Raw genomic sequence first — 18,290 nt, 5'->3', positions numbered from 1 at the left:
ATGAAATAGTATTAAAGTATTAATGAGAAGTTGGGTGTATTAATTACAAAAAGGGGGAAGGAAGCACACGATGTGGCACTAAAAATGAATAAATGTTTGGTTCCTCGGATGTAAGGGCATTAAGATTAGGCCAACAACTGATTATTAGTTCGCTTTTCGCTTTTGTGTGAAAGATGCATGCCACTACAGGACAAAAACTACATTAGGTCAATGTTTATCATTCAAATTTTGCATTTACTTGTCCCACATAATAATATACTATTTCAAACATACCACATAATGATGTTTCCTAATGCTTTTTAATCTTAATAATTGTAATATGCTTTGATTAATTGAATATGCTAAAATCAATTTACTATTAACTTTTTGTTTATAATAAAACTTTTGCACCGTCAACATAACTTTTTATAATTTGTATGGTTTACAACAACGATCAAAATCAAGTGAAATTAATTAGTTATTTACAACAACTGATTTAGATCATTTTTAATGCATTGTGTATAGTGGAAATGTTTTTGTTGGTATAAAATAAAGAGTGGTGCTATTCGGTGATAATGTAGCTTTGCATAATTCAAATAAAAAGTTATTCATTTTCTAATGGTTTGGTAAAGCATTTAATTTACCTAAAACGTGATTGTTCATATGACTATTATACCCTTCATTTGAGTTAGGTTATTATCTCAGAAATAAATAGAAAGGGGTAACAATTAACGTAGAGAATTTTATCACTAAACTTAATTATTATTACTATTATTATTATGTTAGCCAGTTATATATTTATTCAAATAAAATACATTTGTATATTGAAGACAAAACACTAGTAATTCCAACAATATTATATGCAAGGAAAATACTCGACAAATTAAATTTGAGAGGACATATAGGCAGAAACTAGGGTTGAAATTTTCGTCTATAGTTTGACAAATTTGGTGAAACATCAAGTTGTGGTTGTTAATTTCACATCTTTATATTAACTTCGAATCCTAATCTAACCCATGAAAGGAGCCTATTAAAAGGCATGGATAAACTTTATGGTAGGAAAGTAGTCAAATAAATCGAATGGAAGTATGGAACAACTTTTTCTTCGACTTTGTCAAATTAAAAAATTGCCACAATGAAATGACACATTAATTTTAAGAAATATACAGTAAGTTATATAAGTAAATAAAGGTAGAGCATAGGTAGAATGTGTATATAAATATTTATTTTAATAATACTGTAAGAAATTGAATAAAACTATTTTTGTGGATGTCAAAAAAAGAAAAAGAATATATGAACATGGAATATTCTAAATCAATTTTTACCACTTAGGGCATTAGAGCCTATCTCCGGAGCCCATCTCAGAGCCTATCTTCATTTTTTCATGTCACGTCAGCAGGCTCATCCCAGAGCCTATCTCCCTGCAATGAGACCTCATCTCAGAGCCTATCTCCTTGCAATGAGACCTCATCTAAGAGCCTATCTCAGAGCCCATCTCATTTCCACATCATCACTATTTTTATATTTCTCTTTTAACAGTTAGTCTAAAATAAAATGATACAAAATAGCAAGAAAAAGAAATTAAAGACAACTCAATAAAAAATAAATTTCATTAAAAAGGAAATATTCTATATTTATAAAAAATACAGAATAAAATAAACTAAAAATACTGATAAAAATATTAAAAATATTGTGACTAGAGAAAAGTAAAATGTAGAGTGAGATAAAATAAAATGGGATTAAATGTGAATAATTGGTGGGGAATGGAGTATATAAAGAGTATAAAAAATGAATTAAAAGAAAAAAAAAGAAGAATCGGCTGAGGCCTAATATCTGCTCAAGGGCGGAGGCGTTGGGGAGGGGGAATCGGCCCTCCCCCCACAATGGTGACCTAGGAGAGCCGATGAGGGGGCCGATAGATAGGCTCTTGCTATCGGCTCCCATTGCCAATGCCCTTAGGTGTCGTTTAGTTTTCATGACTCATTATCATATGATTATTCATAAAGGATTAAATTGTGTGATTATTTTAATTAGTATGAGAGACATGTCTATGACTACTTATCATAAGATTATACATCTAGGATTCAGGTGTGAATTTAATTTACAAACCATGACAAATATTCAACCATAAGATATTATCTTACTATCCAAACAACCTCTTATTATACTCCTACTGTCAATCAGCGTAAGTTATATTTCAATTTATATTTGTAGAATCTTTAAAACTTGCATCATATAATGAGATTTTAGCGCCTCACTATCCCTATATTAATATGGAGCTCGAAATTAGGCAAATATAATGATGTTTCCGAAAAATACAAAATAATTTGAAGATATACCAAATTGAGCAGTATCCACTAACATACACACAACAAAGTAAACACTCTTCAAATATAAGGAAAAAAAAAAAGGCAAATATGATATCTAAATTATCAAGCACTAACATTATTTTGGCTATCTGAATAGCTATTTTATTATAGCAAAACCACAAGTATTAGTACTTGGCAACTGGAGCTAATAAAAACCTAAAGCCCAACCAATCTCTATGCGATTGAAAAATATTGTACAAATTAATAGAACCCAAACGCCCAATACTTTTACAAAATAAATATCAATAAAAACTCTATCAAAAAAGGGGGAAAAGGGCCAAAATATCCTACAAAAGAGTGATCCATCAAAGTTAATCAGCTCCTCCTCTCCAGCAAGATTTCAAGTAAAAACTACATTTAACTTAAACTAGAGACAATATAAGACACCTTCTGTTTGTAGGAGAGCTACGACCGCGTTCCTTCCCGACTTCTATCCAGCACTGGTGGTGAGAGCATCTTTCTCTTTGAGAGGAGAGTAAAAAATAAAAGAAATTTAGAAGGCGAAAGAAGCAAGATGGAGAAGGCAGTTTTCGCGGAGGTTCAACGACACAATTGCTCGCTTGTGAGATTCTACATATAACAACTTTGGAACCCTGGCGCGATATACCAGGGAACTCGTGCGTGAGAAAATGGAAGAGCCTCAATCCGCTGAATGAAGCATTCAAAAAAGGCTACCGAGAATGATGACCAGGTCGTGGAGGAGCTCAGTTTTATGCGTAGTACATGTACAAGCTATTGGCAGCAGCACAGGCAATAGAGTTTTCGGATGGATGCCATGCCAAGTGGAGTAGCTTTGTAGTGAAATCGAAGGAATTCCCGTTGGCATCAACTCCCGGACTCTCTGCACCTGCGATGTATAAGCAAGCCAGTGTTGTTTTCAGTATACGAAAAACGGATAAATAACATGGATAGAATATGATGTCAGTGATGGAAAAGGGTACCTCTTCGGACAACACGGGAGATGCTACTGCCCAGGGATCTAGAAGGCCTCGTCGGGGTCTGGACCTGCCTCCTGGGGTGAAAAATGAAGAATAATTTTTAGCAATAAGAAAAATAGTAGTTTGATTGATCAGAGTATGATAACCACATAACATATTCTAATAAAGTACCTCATCGGGTTTTTGCTTGCTTCCAGCGTTGTAGCCTCCGTACTCCCAGGACCACAGCCGAACACACGGAAAAGATTGCTGAAAATAGTAAATAAGTTTACTTGCACTTTCTTACTAACAGAAGATAAATGGCAAAACAAATAATTAGATATATGGGATACCTGTAAGAACCAGTTGCCACTCGTTGGCCATCGCCACTCAAGCAGCATTCAAATTTATCAAAAATGGAATCATTTTCATAGAGGTCACATAGCTGGGCATCGGCAGAGTAATTTGATCAGTTCAAGTGTTCAACTACATTTGTTCAAAATCCTAGGATAAAATGGTCCTAAATAGATAGAATCATTCACCTTTGGTCTCAGATATTCATGAACCTGAAAAGTCGACACTGGGCCAGAATCCATATTAATATCCCATAACTGAAGACAAACATGGAACAGTGAGAGAATAGAGGATGGTGGTCAACATTAAATAAGACTATTACATGCTAATGTTAAAATGCATAAGCATGCAGTGAGATAGATATCTTCTCATTTTTGGCAAACCAGGAGGAAGACAACAGGATTTCTTCAGCCAATTAGTACTTGAATAAATAAGGCCATAATAATTTAATGCATTCCACTTTGAGGTAAATTTTAGACATGTCAAACTCCTACCTATCCATCGATCCAATATGAGTACTTGGTGCAATTCAACATCTAGAAAAAATTTGACACACCAAACGGCTAGCTATAAATATATGTATATATTAGGTCGTTTATCCACTATTAGGTCGTATCCAAACAGCACCAAAAATTACAGTTCAACAAATTTACAATTCCTGTCACCAAACAAACCAGCTAAAAGGTGGAAGTATTACTAGAAATGCAGCAACCCTGTAAGCAATATACAGAACCGGCTAAAAAAGTGTACCTTAAGGGTCATGTAATCACGACTCAGAATGTATCTGCCATTCCTTGCAAATTTGATATCTGATATTGAAGCAATTATCTCAGTGAAAAAGGATCTTGAGCCAGGTGCCTCCTGTTCCTCAAATCTGTTTATTGATGGAATGTCAACGTCTCAAAATAAATAGCACATTCGTAAGCAAGGCAGACCAGAGTTGAAGAACACTGTTTCGGCAAGAAAATAACTTAAAAAGTCTCACAACCATCCAATATTTGATCAGCCCACTATAAAATCTATCAAACTGATAAACAACAGGAGCATATAAAAAATATAAATGGCCATCACAGAACTTACAGCTTAGAATGTGAATCACACAAGGCAGATTGACGCAAATCAATTAGACGAATTGATCCTTTTGAACTACTATATGCTAACGTGTTGCAATGAGTAGGATGAAACTCTGCTGATGTGATCACCTCTGCAGTGAGACATGAAAATGGTCAATTAATTGGGACCTGGACCACCCTAACCAACAGAAACAGAAGAATGACTTACCAGTTAGATCTTCCATATTTGTTGGTTTCACATCAACAATATTGAAACTCTGATTACTTATTTCCAGGTTCCAAAGATTAACCCGCAGGTCATCCGCTGATATAAATGTTTCACCATCACTGCAGAACATAAAAAGATTAATAATTAGACCAGAAATCATTAAAACAAATTTATCAGAAAGAACTAAAAATAGCAAAAGATGCTAACAAGCACAAAATATGATTGCAGAAAACTTAAAATGCTAATCCTGTCTCTACCTCTTCTCCGTGGAGAACTTTCAAGTCTAAATGTATTTTTATGTAGGTCACAGCTATATCTATGGAGTAAGGACAAAAGCAGTTGCTCAATTTTCTAATAATTTAATGCTCCTAACACGCATTTGTAATAAATGAACCACAATATAGGGTGATTGACTTACTAGTCACTGCAGCATGGATCACAGAGTCTGATTACACTATTTAAAGAATCAATTCAAAGGAAACAAATTGATTCTTTTATATGTTATCCTCTTGGTCTTCTATACAAATTCAATAGCATAAAACTTTTTACCAAAACTGTACAGAAAAATATTTATCACAGCACATCTGTGTGTGAAGTAAATGTGAGAACTAGAAAGAAGATATGTATTGAATTGTTTGTGCTACTTACTAAGGTTCTTTGACGAGTCTAATCAACTCGATGAACAAAAAGAAGCATTTCTTTTCCTCCATCTGTAGTTAGAAATACCCAACCAAACTATGAACCATAAGTACGCTTTGAGTTTCTGGAGCAATTAAATTTGATCTTGCTATTTCACCACTAAGGTGCAGGCATCATTAAGGGGTATAAGATATTAGAGAATAACTGAACAATCAAGCTTGTATTAAAAGTTTGGCAGCATACAAAATTTCAAGGCTAAAAAGCTTTTGCGGATATAATAAGATAAAATAGTATGAGTCTTCACCTGTTATTCGAGATAGAATTAATGTGGTAATCATGTGCATGCGCGTATACTCTCCTGCATCTTGCAACAAGATTTGTCTCGCCGCTTGTGACCTATATGTGGCATAATTGAGCATTAGAAAGAGAAGAATGATTGGGAAGTAGAACCCAGTGGAATTGAACAGCAAAAACATATAAACAGTAAACACAAAAGCCCTAGAATTTTCAATATCTAAAAATGAACACAAAACATTTAGAGGAACACTTCCCAGGAGACTATTACACTTAAATGAAAACATGAAACTCTAGCTTAATTGTGTACAAATACCACTGGTAACCGCAGGGAGGGGATACCCCCAGATGGAAATGACAAGGCATTGTTCAAAGAGTTGTTGGACCGGTCGGTAGAGTTTCCATTAGCAAGACCCTGCTTCAGACCAGAAGAAATACTGGAACTGGCAGCACTACTATTTCCAGCACTTTTAAATGTATCAGCATTCATATCAGAAAGTTTTTTGATTTTCTTCTCTTGGACCTGTTTACAGCACAAGATTAGAGCAATACAGAGAGGGAGGAAGCAGACAAGCACAATGAAAATCTTCTGATTAACTATCAACACATTTCTCCAAAGTGTAATGGAAACTTGAACCTCTCTCACCTTCCAAAACTTGATGGTTTTGTCATTAGTAGACAAAAGAAACAGAGCACCATTAGCTGCCTGACACCAGCGAATCTTGTTGATTTTCTCCTCGATTTCCAAACTTTTGAGATAATCGAACTGATTCAAGATATGTGCAAGCATCATCAGAATGACAGAGCCTTCCATTCAACTTTTCATTAAGAAAATAGGAGAACATAAAGAAAAGTAAAGACTTAAAGGAACAAAGAAAATCATTAAAACAAGGCTCATATATCAGAGAGATATATTATATGCAAATATCATGGTGCAGAAAGCAAAAGAAACAATAGCAGACAAGCAAGTGCCAAGAAAGTACCTCAGGTTCATGGCTCTGGAATTCAGTTTTGTAGCGGAATTCAGGATGTCGACCAACTGAATAGTCCATCCTCTCTAGGTCTCTACGATTCCGACCATGCTGCAAACAAAAATATTTTATAGCCAAAATTTCAGGTAACAGTTAACAGAATACACATAAAAACGTGTTCTTGCAAGTTGAACTTTCACCTCTTTTGAATCAGTCCTTTCAAATAACACAACCCTTCCACCACGGTCACCAGTGGCTAGATGGTCACCACTTTTATCGAACTCAATTGCTGATATGATATCAACTGTAGATGTTGAAAGAAACATAACGGTAAAAATCAGTGCTGATCTTGGAATCTTTGCTGATGCCAATGGAAGCGGACTACTCGAGCAATAATAAGGAAAAAAGAAAATCATGTGATATGAGCCAAAAGAGCCAAGTTCAACCAAATGTTTCAAGATACTTAGAATACAGGCACAAGTTTACAACATGTAGCAACACTGAGATTCATGCAAGTTCAGTAGCTGGAAAGCCTACATATTCTCTTGCGACAGCCAAAACAACAGAAAGAAGCACTTGTACTGTGTAATATTAGAGAAAGTTCAAGTGTCCTCGGAAAACAATAAAAAGAAACAAATTCTCTAATCTTATTTCTTACCCCCCCCCCCAGACACATACAAGAAAAGGTCTCTCCCTGGAAGACATCTAAACTCATTACATATACACCTGAGAGAACCAGTATGTCATTTCATAATCCAGAATCTCATTACCAATAATAACCCGTGTTCAAAGAAAATTAGAACCTAAACAATGATTATGTATTCAACCACTTGGCCTTAAGCACTACATCAATCCTTATTAATGAAATCTGTGAAGATTTAGACTCGCCTAGAGCAGACACAGAATAATTCTGAAGAGTCACTTGTACCTAACTTGGCAACAAGTAGATGCAGTAGCTCTTTTTTAGTATCTTTGTTCTCTCCTTTTATAACATAAATGCAATAAAATGGGCAGGTGCAATCAATACTGCAACAATGAGAATTGACTAATAATTTCCTTTTACAAGGAAGTAGTCCGTGCTCAGGACTCTTTCCCCATATCTGTGTAAATGGCATAATCCTAAAATATGCATTGATCCTATGCTTGCATGACGTACTAACAGAGAATGCATCTTATAACTCTCTCCAAGATCAAGATCACATGTCAGCATATTCTGGCCAACACTTGTAAAATACCAGCAAGACTGGAACTTTAAGGAAGCCATATATCATCTTATGCTGCCTCCTCCATCAAATTACTCAAAGCTATAGAAGGAATTAATGATAAGGGGACTATATGAACTTATGCAACTTCGGATAAGTGTATGCTGCAGAGCAAGGTTATAGTAGCTACGACAACACCTCATCTACCGCATGCAGGGAGTTAATAAGAAAACTCTCACTTTGTCAACATAAAAACTGAAACTTTCAGTTCAATCCATACAATATCTTCTTAACAAATCCAGACTCATGATTAGCAAAAAGGTTCAAAGCCACAGCAAAAGACAAACATTGAAGGACGCTCTAAAACTAGCAAACATCAGAAATCACAAAATGACAGAAAACAAACACAGGCAGATGATAAACAGGAAAAAAAATTAACAATGAACTCGATCCGCTCTACACCTCCGGATCATCTCTCAATACACTAGACAACACACTGACATGCAAAACACACACTAAAATCCCCAATCAACCCCCATCAATTTCCACCAATTCAATCCATTAACGATCCAAAAACAGATCAAATCCACAGAAACCCAAACCCTAACCAACAGATCCAAACCCAAAGCAAACATTACCCCTCCTCATCCGCTAATCCATCATTTACCTTCTTGTACTTCTTCCCCGGCCGTCCTCTCGCCGAAGACCTGCGAGAATTTCCAGTCCAGCAGCGCAGGTGGACCCGCCTCAGCTGATGCCACCTCTCCACCACCACCACCACCGTCCATTTCTCTCGACACTCCAAATCAGAAATAAAAGCAACAGCAATTGATGAAAGGAACCTCACAAAACAGCTAATTTTAGCTATTTCCCCTCTCCTGCTTTCACTTCATCAAAAAAAAATCCGAATTAGGTTTAGGAATCGAACGAAGATCGGAGCAGCAACGGGGAATCGGATTCAGATTCGAACATTTTCCGCCGGAGTGTGTGTAATCAAATACGACATCGATTAGTACAAAACAGCAACAAGGATTCAGATTTTCTCTCTCTACGTGTAGATACAATGATTTGTACGTATAGAGAGTGGGAAAATGTTTCTTCCTCCCCTTTCTCTGTCTAAAATTATTTATCAGATTCATATATTTCTCTCTCCTCTTTTTTATACTCCATATTTTCCATGGCAAAAAACACCAATTTTCTCTTAAAATAATTGTAATCTTTTAATTATGTGTGTAATCTTGCATTAATTAGGAGTAAGAAATTTACCCAACCATGTTTATAAATTTTCCGATTTTCTTTTAGCTAAAGTAAAAGGTTGAATTTACAACACTGATCTAAAATTGAGATTAAAATCACTAACTTTTTTAACCAATTTTTCTTTACATTTCTTAAAATTCGTGCTCGGTCAAAGTGAGACTCTTAATCGGGGACCGAGGGAGTATGCATGTATAATTTGGAAGAGATTGTCAAATTTTACCAGATTATCCAAGCAAAAGATAACGGTGAGTCGGTGACATATGATGTTTTTTTTACTTAATTTTTGGAAAATTATGGTGAGATAAGTCCACAACCAACCCCATTATATTAAACATTGGATAACACTACACAGTAAATAAATAAATTCTAACAGCCATGATTTGTGACAGGTGAAGATGTACTTGGACAAATCTGGAGTAGTACTAACTCACTTTTAAAAATAAATACTACTAATCGTTAATACATTCAATAATATTGTCATTATCCCCATCAATAGTACTAACTCACTTTTAAAAATAAACAATCGTTAACATATTTTCAATAATATTGTCATTATCCCCATCAATCTATTACTACTATTTTCTTTCTCTAGTTAGCACAAATTTTTTTTTATCAAATCTCATATTATCTCCCAAATATGTCAACTTATCTGAGACAAAAGAAGTACTCTACTATTGCATACCAAATGAGGTTTTATTGTTTTTTGAGATTGGTAAACAACTGCTGCTATAATTTTAATTTATTTAATATATACACTTTATAAGTTTAAATACTATACAGTAGTAGTATGTGATATTAACGAGGTTTATTATCAGGTTTCAAATACCTAAGCATAATGACCGAAGTATAAAGTTTGAGCTAGTTAAAATAGAGTAATTCACTTTTGGTAATGTAAATATGAAATTGTGTATATATATTTTACTCATCTAATTACTTCAATAAGAATGCATATATCACATAATAGAGTAGTATTTGTATATATTAATATGATTTGATTTTTTTTATACATGTAAGTTTGATTCTATTTGTTTGTCTTTGTTAAATTAGTCAATGAAACTTGACATGAAAAATAGTTCATAGGAGTAATGTTTTCCACAATTTAAGCTCTCTCATTCATACACTAATATTGATTTGCAATTTTCAAAGCACAAACACTTATCTCACCACCATTCATTTCAACCCAGTCATTTTCACCACAAAAAAAAAAAAAAAAGAGAGCCCTACCATTACCAAACACCATTAACAATTCACATCAACATGTATAAAAGCCCCATCATTTCCATTCTCAGTCCCATGCACAAAATATTAATTTCTCAATATATAAAAATACATATCTATTTATAATATATATTTATCACTCTTTTACATATAAAATCCCTCCAAAAAAATCTTGAACAATGCCCTCAAGGGCCATGCAAGGTATCACCTTGTGTTTGATCCGGGCTATCTCAATAGCCATCCTATTGAGTTCAGGCCGGGTCGAGGCCCGAAGAAATATCGATGACATGAACGTCATCGACAAGTGCTGGAGAACGAACCCGGACTGGCGAAGAAACCGCCAACAACTAGCTACGTGTGCCGTTGGATTCGCCGGTCAAATGTTCAACAACATCGGAGACGACGTGATCAACTACAAAGTAACGGACCCTAGCGACGACCCCTTGAGCCCGAGGCCCGGTACGTTGAGGCATGCCATGACGAGCATCACAGGCAAGATTTGGATCACATTCAAGAGGCACATGAACATCACACTTTCCAAACCCCTCCTTGTTAGTAGCTTGACAACAATTGATGCAAGAGGTGCCAATGTCCACATTGCAAATGGTGGATGCCTACTTATTAAACAGGTAACATCAAATGCAATCAATGTATACTAATTTACAAATTTAGAATGAGTTAATTAGTAATAGGGGAATGTGACATTTAATAATGTATCAGGCCAATAATGTGATTATCCATGGCCTCTACATCCATGATTGCAAGCCGCAAGAGCCCGGCCCGGTGAAGGGCCCGGGAGGGGAGATCATGCATTTGGGCCCAACAGACGGGGACGCGATCAGGATTGTGTCATCTTCGAGGATATGGATCGATCATAACACAATGTACGACAGTGTGGATGGGTTGATTGATGTCACAAGAGGATCAACAGACATCACGATATCGAACAACTGGTTTAGGTTTCAAGATAAAGTGATGCTTCTCGGGCACGATGACGGCTTTAGGAGGGATCAAAACATGAGGGTCACAGTTGCCTTCAACCATTTCGGCCCGAACTGCGTGCAAAGAATGCCAAGGTATGCTATCCTTTTGTATGTTTTGTGATTATATATTGTTCTTGTTTCTCATTCTATGATCATGTGATTTTTTTGTAGGATTCGATTTGGATATGCACATGTTGTCAACAACCTTTACCTAGGATGGGGGATATATGCAATTGGAGGGAGCATGAACCCTAGCATCAAGAGCCAAGCAAACCTCTTCATTGCTCCAAAGGGAGGCAACAAGGAGGTACGCAACGTCTAATATTTTATCGACACGTGTTAAATGTGCAAATAGAAAACAGATGCTACACATGTGAAATATAAGGAAATGATCTATTGACAAGCAGATAACATGGGATAGTGGTCTCACCGGCAACTTCAAATCTATCGAGGATGTGTTCGAGAATGGAGCCTCGTTCACGACGACGGTCGATGCAGGTGCCACAATGAGGCCAAACTATGCACCAGATCAAATGTTTGAAGTTGAAGATGGGTTGAGAGTGAGGGACTTGACAAAATCTGCTGGTGTTTTGAAGTGTCCTAAAATAGCTAGATGCTAAGGCAATAACAAGAGTGAATCTTTTGAGAAATATCTTCATGTGCTAATAATATAATTTAAAAGACAATACTATTCATATTGTCTCAAATTTCACCATTTTTTCTGGTCATTTCTGCAAATTATTTTGACATATGCATACTATTTAAGGAAAGCAATTTAAATGAAGAAAAATTCAAACCAATGCATTGAAAATAAAAAAGTTAAGGAAGTATACAAGCAAGATTTGTGACAGATGGCTGGACTAAGAAAAATATAACATCTCAGCAACTGAACAAATGGATTCTTGGGTGTAGAAACCTCTACTATGTATTCAAATAGAGAGGAATGTTTCTAAATAGAAAGGATGGTATCGTTCGGTCTAAAGCTAAATGGAGATGTCGCGAGCCTTGTACATACAGATATACGCCATATGCCAATCACCTGAAATTGAGGAAAATGTTTACATTAAAAAATGTATGTGTGGAAACAGTGTTTTCGAAATAATCCTGTGAGTTGTGTGGGGAAAGAAAAGAAGATCTATGCAGTGAGCTTACCGCCTCCAGATAGTCTTGTGATGTCTTCCTCCCGTTGTGGAATTGGATTATCATCATCGAATTGAATCCATTTGCCTGTGGTTGCAAAGAAGTATAATGAAACAATCTGATGAGAAGAATATGGTAAAAAAGTAAAAATAGTTCATATAAAACCAACCATTTTCTTGTTTGACCCAAGCAACGTAATGCCCAGAATCAGCACTTCTACCCTTATGCGTAAGCACAGCAACCAAATCATATATTCCTGTCAAGTGTTTCTCTTTCTCAGGGGGAGCACCTGAAAGGAGAAAGCAAGTCAACAGACATAGCACAGTTGAGGGACCAGTTCGAGTTAGACTGTTAGAGAAACTTAGGTTGCACCCACAAAAGCCAAGAAAGTACAGTGTATTGTTCTATAAACAGGCACATTTCAGACTCCCAATAAAATATAAACACAGAATGCTGCAACTGTGGTCTGTTCTAACACAACACTTCAATTACAAGGTATGTATGTTTCTTGGTATTGTTCAGGTTCTATGGAAAATATTTGAAGGATGATTACCTTCTCCAGTTGCAGATACAGACGAATCCCCACTTGCATTTGATGGTCCCTGCATAGGATATAAAAACTCAATCCGGACCTTAAAGAAAGTATGTGCACGCAGGGTAATAGGTCTTGTTTTATTGCAAGTTAAACTCCCTAGTCAGATAAATTGCTTACCTCCGCATCAGTCATCTTAACATCATTGTCCTTACTTGAGCTACTTTCATTAGTTTTTAGACCAGCCTTCTTCCCTTCTTCGTCTCTTAGAAGCTAAATATGTTGGTGTTTGAAATGAGGATACAATCAACAGAAAAAATAACATAAAACTAGAGAAAAAAGGTATGACAATGCTACTTAGTGCATAAGCTAGTACCCGTCTAGGAACTTCCAATCTTTTGCGGAGATCATCAGAACACAAATCATACACATCTAACGACAACGGGTAATCCACTTTCTGCAAACACAATTAAGTTTCCATGAGCTGAATCGAACCAACGGGATGTCAATGTAACTTAAGAATCACAAAATTTGTATCGCTTCTATGATACAAAGTTAAACCTATTAACAAATATGTGTAATCAAATTAGGCTGCCGAAATATCTCAGAATGAATTAGGAAAGAAGTGACAATTCTTCAATGAGGAGAAAAAAAAAACTTTTAAAATGTTCCTATGGAATCTATAGATACGATACATGAGTGATATTCACTTCTTCCTGGAGTATCAATATATGGCTATATATACGTAATCAACTTGGTGTATATGTTTGCAAGATTAATTAAATAGATTACAGGTTATGGCCTGATGATTTTCTAGTTTTACATCATTGAAGTTTTAATCATGGATTCCACCATTAGGGAAAATGAAGTTCATTTAAGCGGAAAGAACTATTACCCTCAGAATCTTGGCCTTCTGGTTTGTTTCTCTTTTCCAGAAAAACCGGACAAACTGAACGGTCAGGTATCTGTTATTGACAGCAGAAGGATTAGTCAACTTGCAAAAGGCAGGACTTTCTGGTAAAAAGGTACTATCATATATTACAATATATATATCTATTAAGAGTAACAATGTGCAGAGACGTGAAGAGCATAGCAGGTGATCAGAAAATGTAAAGCAAATTGTTGAGTATGTAATACCTTGGCAAGTCATTTATCCGAGAATCTTTAGTATATACAGCACTCCGACCCAGAGAAGGCGACGACTTCTCCAATTCTGATTTCAGGCCCTGAACATATGAATCAACAGAAGGGTCAACAATTTCATCCATTCATTACAAGATGGAGACATAGGAATCTTAAATGTAGTGGACAAAGCAGAGCTGTATCATTTAAGCCAAGTAGTAGCATCTATGTCTATAACTGACAATGTATATCATACCACGTGGAAAAGACATAGGCTTCAGTTATCACAGCAATGATAAGTACTGGGATAGAGGAAATATTTTAGCAATCTTTAGAAATAGAGAGAATGAACAGCTGCTATGAACCTCAGGTAAAAATGAATATAATGTAAAACACTCAGCAAATATTGAGGTAAGAACTTTATAATACAAATCATCACCATATCAAACTTACACGTTTTAAACCCTCATGTAGATGGTTCACCTCCTGCGAAATATGGCACTTAAGTGAATAAACAGATTCTGTTTCCGTACTTTCTTCGCCACTTTCAGGACAATGGACTCTGGTCACAAACAACAAAAGAGATACTATTAATTATGCTACAGACAGCAGTGGATATAATATAATTTCCCCAAACACATTTTCAATGTGTTATGGATTGAATTCTATGATTCTGAAACTAGTCTTTGGGTAGATGCTCTAGAAAATGTTGAATTAACCACCAAAACAGTGGTGCTAAAGTGCATATAACATCAAATTTCAGTGGTTAATAATAGTAGAAGAAACTAATGCAGACCTGCTAACGAGGTCTATACCAAAAAATTTCTTCAATGCATCTGCATCTTCACTGCAAAATAAATTAATTGAGAGTAAATACATTTTTATCCAATGCCAAATGTGTAAAAATTTGAATTAATAAGAGGGATGAAAAACACATAACCCAATAAGAGTGTAAATAGTGTAATGAGGAAAGGTTGATGATTAATGACTCAAATCAGGTAAGATAAAGTGACCCCAAAAAATTAGTTATTGTTTTTATAATACTTTGTCCACAAACATTCAGTACAAGAAACATCCAGCAAGTGTGTTACCCGGAACCAGAAGATCTCAGTGCTGACGAAAGGGTGAACAAAAGTTGCGTCCAGCACTCTTCAGCATCCTAGAGAGAGAAAATTCCATTGTTAGGAATCCAAAACAGAAATTTAGAATAATGACATCCTTGTTTGCATACCTGCTGCATGTAAACTCCATTGTGAAGCTGAGCAAATTGAGGATACTTGCTCCGCAAAGCCTACAAAAGTAGATGATAGGTAAATGAGAAATCCAGAGAATGAAAGAAACTGTTAGTCAACAGAAAATACTCATTAGCTAGCTCATGTGAGTAGCAAGATACTTTCATTCATGCAATTGTTTGCGGTTCTGCAATTTCATCATCTCTCACAAGAACATTTCAGTTTAACAAAATTGGCATTGAAAACAGGCACAAATAAACGGCCCATGAAAATGTGATTCAGCAATCAGCATTGAGAATCATCCCATGCACATTCAAATAAGGTCCATACATATAGCCATACAAAGAGAAAACCTTGAAAGAAGTACATGTTCTGATATCTGACCGGTTACCACGTATTGCAAACAGATCTAACCCAAAATTGAAACAATAGACATTGTTGTATGAACTGAAAGAGATCATACCGTCAAAAATCGCACAGGTGCCACTGGCCGGACATTTTTATCAAGTTCGTTAAACAATTCCCTTGTTGCAACAGTCAGTGAATGAGAAGATTGGTCAACGGTATTGCTTCTTACAGGAGGAGGATACCTGAATAACAACCAAACAACATATAATACCAACTGCGGTAGCATAGACAAACATATTGAGCAACAATTTTTTCTGGTCAAAAAGACAACTCACTGTATCAAGGCAGATTTCAATTCTGGAACAGAATGCAAACATTGTAATGTAGAGTTCATATAACAAGTGTTTCCCAGATTTACTAATCCTGCAGAATGACCCTGCAGAAAATGTGAAGAGAACAGATCAATGTAAATCAACTTCTTTAAAGTTCAAATCACATATAAGTATGTGAAGGTATCAGACAAACAAAACATCTTCCAAAAAAGCATGTGCAGCTTACACAAAAGGATTAGTTTTGACATAGTCAAACTTGTTTTTCATTGAGAACACTTAACTTTCTCAAGTTTCAACATATTCTCATTAATATATTGTTAAGAAATAAATAAGGCACAGTTGCACAGAATAAGACAGCTCCAACTCTGATATGAATACTCCCAAAGCAGCGAGACTGATAAAGGGAACAGACAGATTTCAACTTTTGATTGATAACCTCCAAACCTTCTGCCTTTAATTCAAATGGAGAAAATCCAATTATAACGACCTTATCATACAATAGCAAAAATACTAATATCGATTATTATATTGTTCTAAAAACCTTCAACTGTATTTACTTGCAATATTTCCCCATTTGACCAAATCATGGTAGTATTATATAGAAAAAGCTTTAACCAGCCCAAGATATTGGTGTGTAATTTTGAAAAGAGCAAGCCCTCGTCTTTACTCTTTAGTACTATTTCTTTGAAGTTGTGGAAATACAAATGGACTTACAACAGCAACCGCTTGTTCTTCTTCTGGCATGTCTTCTGCAAAAATAGGCCCCTTCTCTGGAGCCTTTACAATCTCATCTGCAGTTCCCATCATCATTAGTTTCTGGCCCTGAACAAACAGAGGAAGTATGACTCAGGTTTTACTACGATTATGAAGGGTCTTATCCAATTAAGAAAATAACTACCTCCTTGATTCCTACTTTTGACCAATCTGCATCATCCTATAAAGTCACAAGGGAATGCATCAATATAATGAACTCACACTATATTGAAAATCTCAAAATTGTTCCCGCAGCAAAACAAGGCATGTTGTTGTTGATTAAATAACAAAACCACAAAACTCATTAAAAGGTCAATAACACGCCCTCACTTAATAAACAACTGCTTCTATACCTTTAATAAGCCACCTTTAACCACAATCTTTTGTCTCTCCGGTGGAACTCCTGTTAAGTCATATAACTGGCACTTGAAAACGTATGGGGGCTGGGTAGTGTCGATTTCCATATTGGAAAACAATTCCTTTTGCCACTTTACACTTACTGAAAAATCATTATACATTATTAGGATTTTGGAGCAGCGAGTGCTAGACAACACAAATTGCATAAAAATATCACAGAGAAAACAAGATCCCTAATAAGGAGTCTGAGATACTGAAGGCACATCATGTATAAAAAGTAACGAGTTCCTGATCATCTAACATGTGTGTGCCAAGCTTGGCAAATCCTACTCAATTATCGTTTCTTATACAACATATGTATGTTCTTCTCACTATGATTGAGAGTTTAGTAGTTTACGTAAAATGCCAATTTTCGCTACTATCCATCCTTCGTGAAATTAAAAAGATAAAACCACATCTATTAAATTCCAGAACACAAGCATTCAGCTTCACCTTAGTTTGACAATCAATTATTTCCCGATATTTCTGCCATTCAAAACCGTATAGTTGCTACATAACTCCCGATGTAGGATATCATGTATCGAAACCGGAGCCGGGCTGTACCAAAAAATTACATTCTCTTCACCCCACATCAAGCCGATAAAAAGTTCAATTCATCCTGGAAGTTCAAAACTAAATCTTTCCTAGCTTAATCTAAACAGCTAAATCTTCATCGAGGCAGCTCTAAACTAAACACATTCAAACTACGAGCACCACAAAAACCTAAAACTTGACGGTGGCGACAATTCAAAATCCTAAAACTAAACAGCGAATTCGTCGCAGAAAAAGCACCACCAAATACAAATCGAAATTGCAATGATGCTGATCGTACCTTTCAACATGGTTGCGGGTGAGTATGGTGAGGTAAAGATCGAAGCTTTACTGTGTGTCGTGCGTGTTTCTTAGCTTGCGCAGAAGGGCAACTGATTCCTGAAATTGATATAGGGCAACCGATAAAAATATGTGACTTT

The 18,290-nt window shown here is 35.8% G+C and overlaps 3 protein-coding genes across 3 annotated transcripts; 1 reads left to right on the top strand and 2 right to left on the bottom strand.

Moving 5' to 3' along the window:
* Nucleotides 1–2,525: 2,525 nt before the first annotated feature.
* LOC125205987 (serine/threonine protein phosphatase 2A 55 kDa regulatory subunit B beta isoform-like) lies at nucleotides 2,526–9,128 on the bottom strand. The gene is made up of 14 exons (XM_048105230.1): nucleotides 8,674–9,128; nucleotides 7,005–7,108; nucleotides 6,817–6,915; nucleotides 6,480–6,599; nucleotides 6,150–6,356; nucleotides 5,844–5,935; nucleotides 4,901–5,019; nucleotides 4,700–4,823; nucleotides 4,370–4,493; nucleotides 3,808–3,876; nucleotides 3,619–3,710; nucleotides 3,458–3,535; nucleotides 3,290–3,360; nucleotides 2,526–3,195 (listed from the first exon to the last, which is right to left on the bottom strand). The coding sequence occupies exons 1-14, from the start codon at nucleotides 8,792–8,794 to the stop codon at nucleotides 3,059–3,061; spliced, it is 1,557 nt and encodes a 518-aa protein (XP_047961187.1). The 5' UTR covers nucleotides 8,795–9,128; the 3' UTR covers nucleotides 2,526–3,058.
* Nucleotides 9,129–10,573: 1,445 nt separating this feature from the next.
* Nucleotides 10,574–12,179, top strand: LOC125206012 (probable pectate lyase 9). The gene is made up of 4 exons (XM_048105269.1): nucleotides 10,574–11,110; nucleotides 11,202–11,557; nucleotides 11,636–11,771; nucleotides 11,872–12,179. The coding sequence occupies exons 1-4, from the start codon at nucleotides 10,661–10,663 to the stop codon at nucleotides 12,082–12,084; spliced, it is 1,155 nt and encodes a 384-aa protein (XP_047961226.1). The 5' UTR covers nucleotides 10,574–10,660; the 3' UTR covers nucleotides 12,085–12,179.
* A 65-nt stretch (nucleotides 12,180–12,244) lies between these two features.
* LOC125206011 (ubiquitin carboxyl-terminal hydrolase 6) lies at nucleotides 12,245–18,290 on the bottom strand. The gene is made up of 18 exons (XM_048105268.1): nucleotides 18,152–18,290; nucleotides 17,277–17,422; nucleotides 17,069–17,104; nucleotides 16,885–16,992; nucleotides 16,174–16,274; nucleotides 15,954–16,080; nucleotides 15,490–15,549; nucleotides 15,350–15,417; nucleotides 15,055–15,105; nucleotides 14,712–14,820; nucleotides 14,274–14,362; nucleotides 14,032–14,101; nucleotides 13,513–13,593; nucleotides 13,317–13,409; nucleotides 13,158–13,206; nucleotides 12,774–12,893; nucleotides 12,617–12,691; nucleotides 12,245–12,503 (listed from the first exon to the last, which is right to left on the bottom strand). Exons 1-18 carry the CDS (start codon nucleotides 18,159–18,161, stop codon nucleotides 12,448–12,450), a joined length of 1,449 nt encoding a protein of 482 aa, XP_047961225.1. The 5' UTR covers nucleotides 18,162–18,290; the 3' UTR covers nucleotides 12,245–12,447.

This window comes from Salvia hispanica, chromosome 2 (genome assembly GCF_023119035.1).
Source record: "Salvia hispanica cultivar TCC Black 2014 chromosome 2, UniMelb_Shisp_WGS_1.0, whole genome shotgun sequence".
Taxonomy (NCBI): Eukaryota; Viridiplantae; Streptophyta; class Magnoliopsida; order Lamiales; family Lamiaceae; genus Salvia; species Salvia hispanica.
Note: the sequence above shows the minus strand (reverse complement) of the source record. Positions and strands in the feature narration are given on the sequence as shown.

Bases quoted from the DNA above. Each gene is read 5' to 3' on its own strand.
- LOC125206012 (XM_048105269.1), top strand. From the start codon at position 10,661: ATGCCCTCAAGGGCCATGCAAGGTATCACCTTGTGTTTGATCCGGGCT. The intron at 11,558-11,635 runs GTATGCTATCCT...ATTTTTTTGTAG, and splicing joins TGCGTGCAAAGAATGCCAAG to GATTCGATTTGGATATGCAC. The intron at 11,772-11,871 runs GTACGCAACGTC...ATTGACAAGCAG, and splicing joins CAAAGGGAGGCAACAAGGAG to ATAACATGGGATAGTGGTCT.
- LOC125205987 (XM_048105230.1), bottom strand. From the start codon at position 8,794: ATGGACGGTGGTGGTGGTGGTGGAGAGGTGGCATCAGCTGAGGCGGGT. The intron at 6,600-6,816 runs GTACTTTCTTGG...ATCTTGAATCAG, and splicing joins TCCAGAGCCATGAACCTGAG to TTCGATTATCTCAAAAGTTT. The intron at 3,196-3,289 runs GTACCCTTTTCC...TATACATCGCAG, and splicing joins CTCCCGTGTTGTCCGAAGAG to GTGCAGAGAGTCCGGGAGTT.
- LOC125206011 (XM_048105268.1), bottom strand. The intron at 12,894-13,157 runs GTAATCATCCTT...TTCTCCTTTCAG, and splicing joins TGTATCTGCAACTGGAGAAG to GTGCTCCCCCTGAGAAAGAG. The intron at 12,504-12,616 runs GTAAGCTCACTG...CCTCAATTTCAG, and splicing joins CACAAGACTATCTGGAGGCG to GTGATTGGCATATGGCGTAT.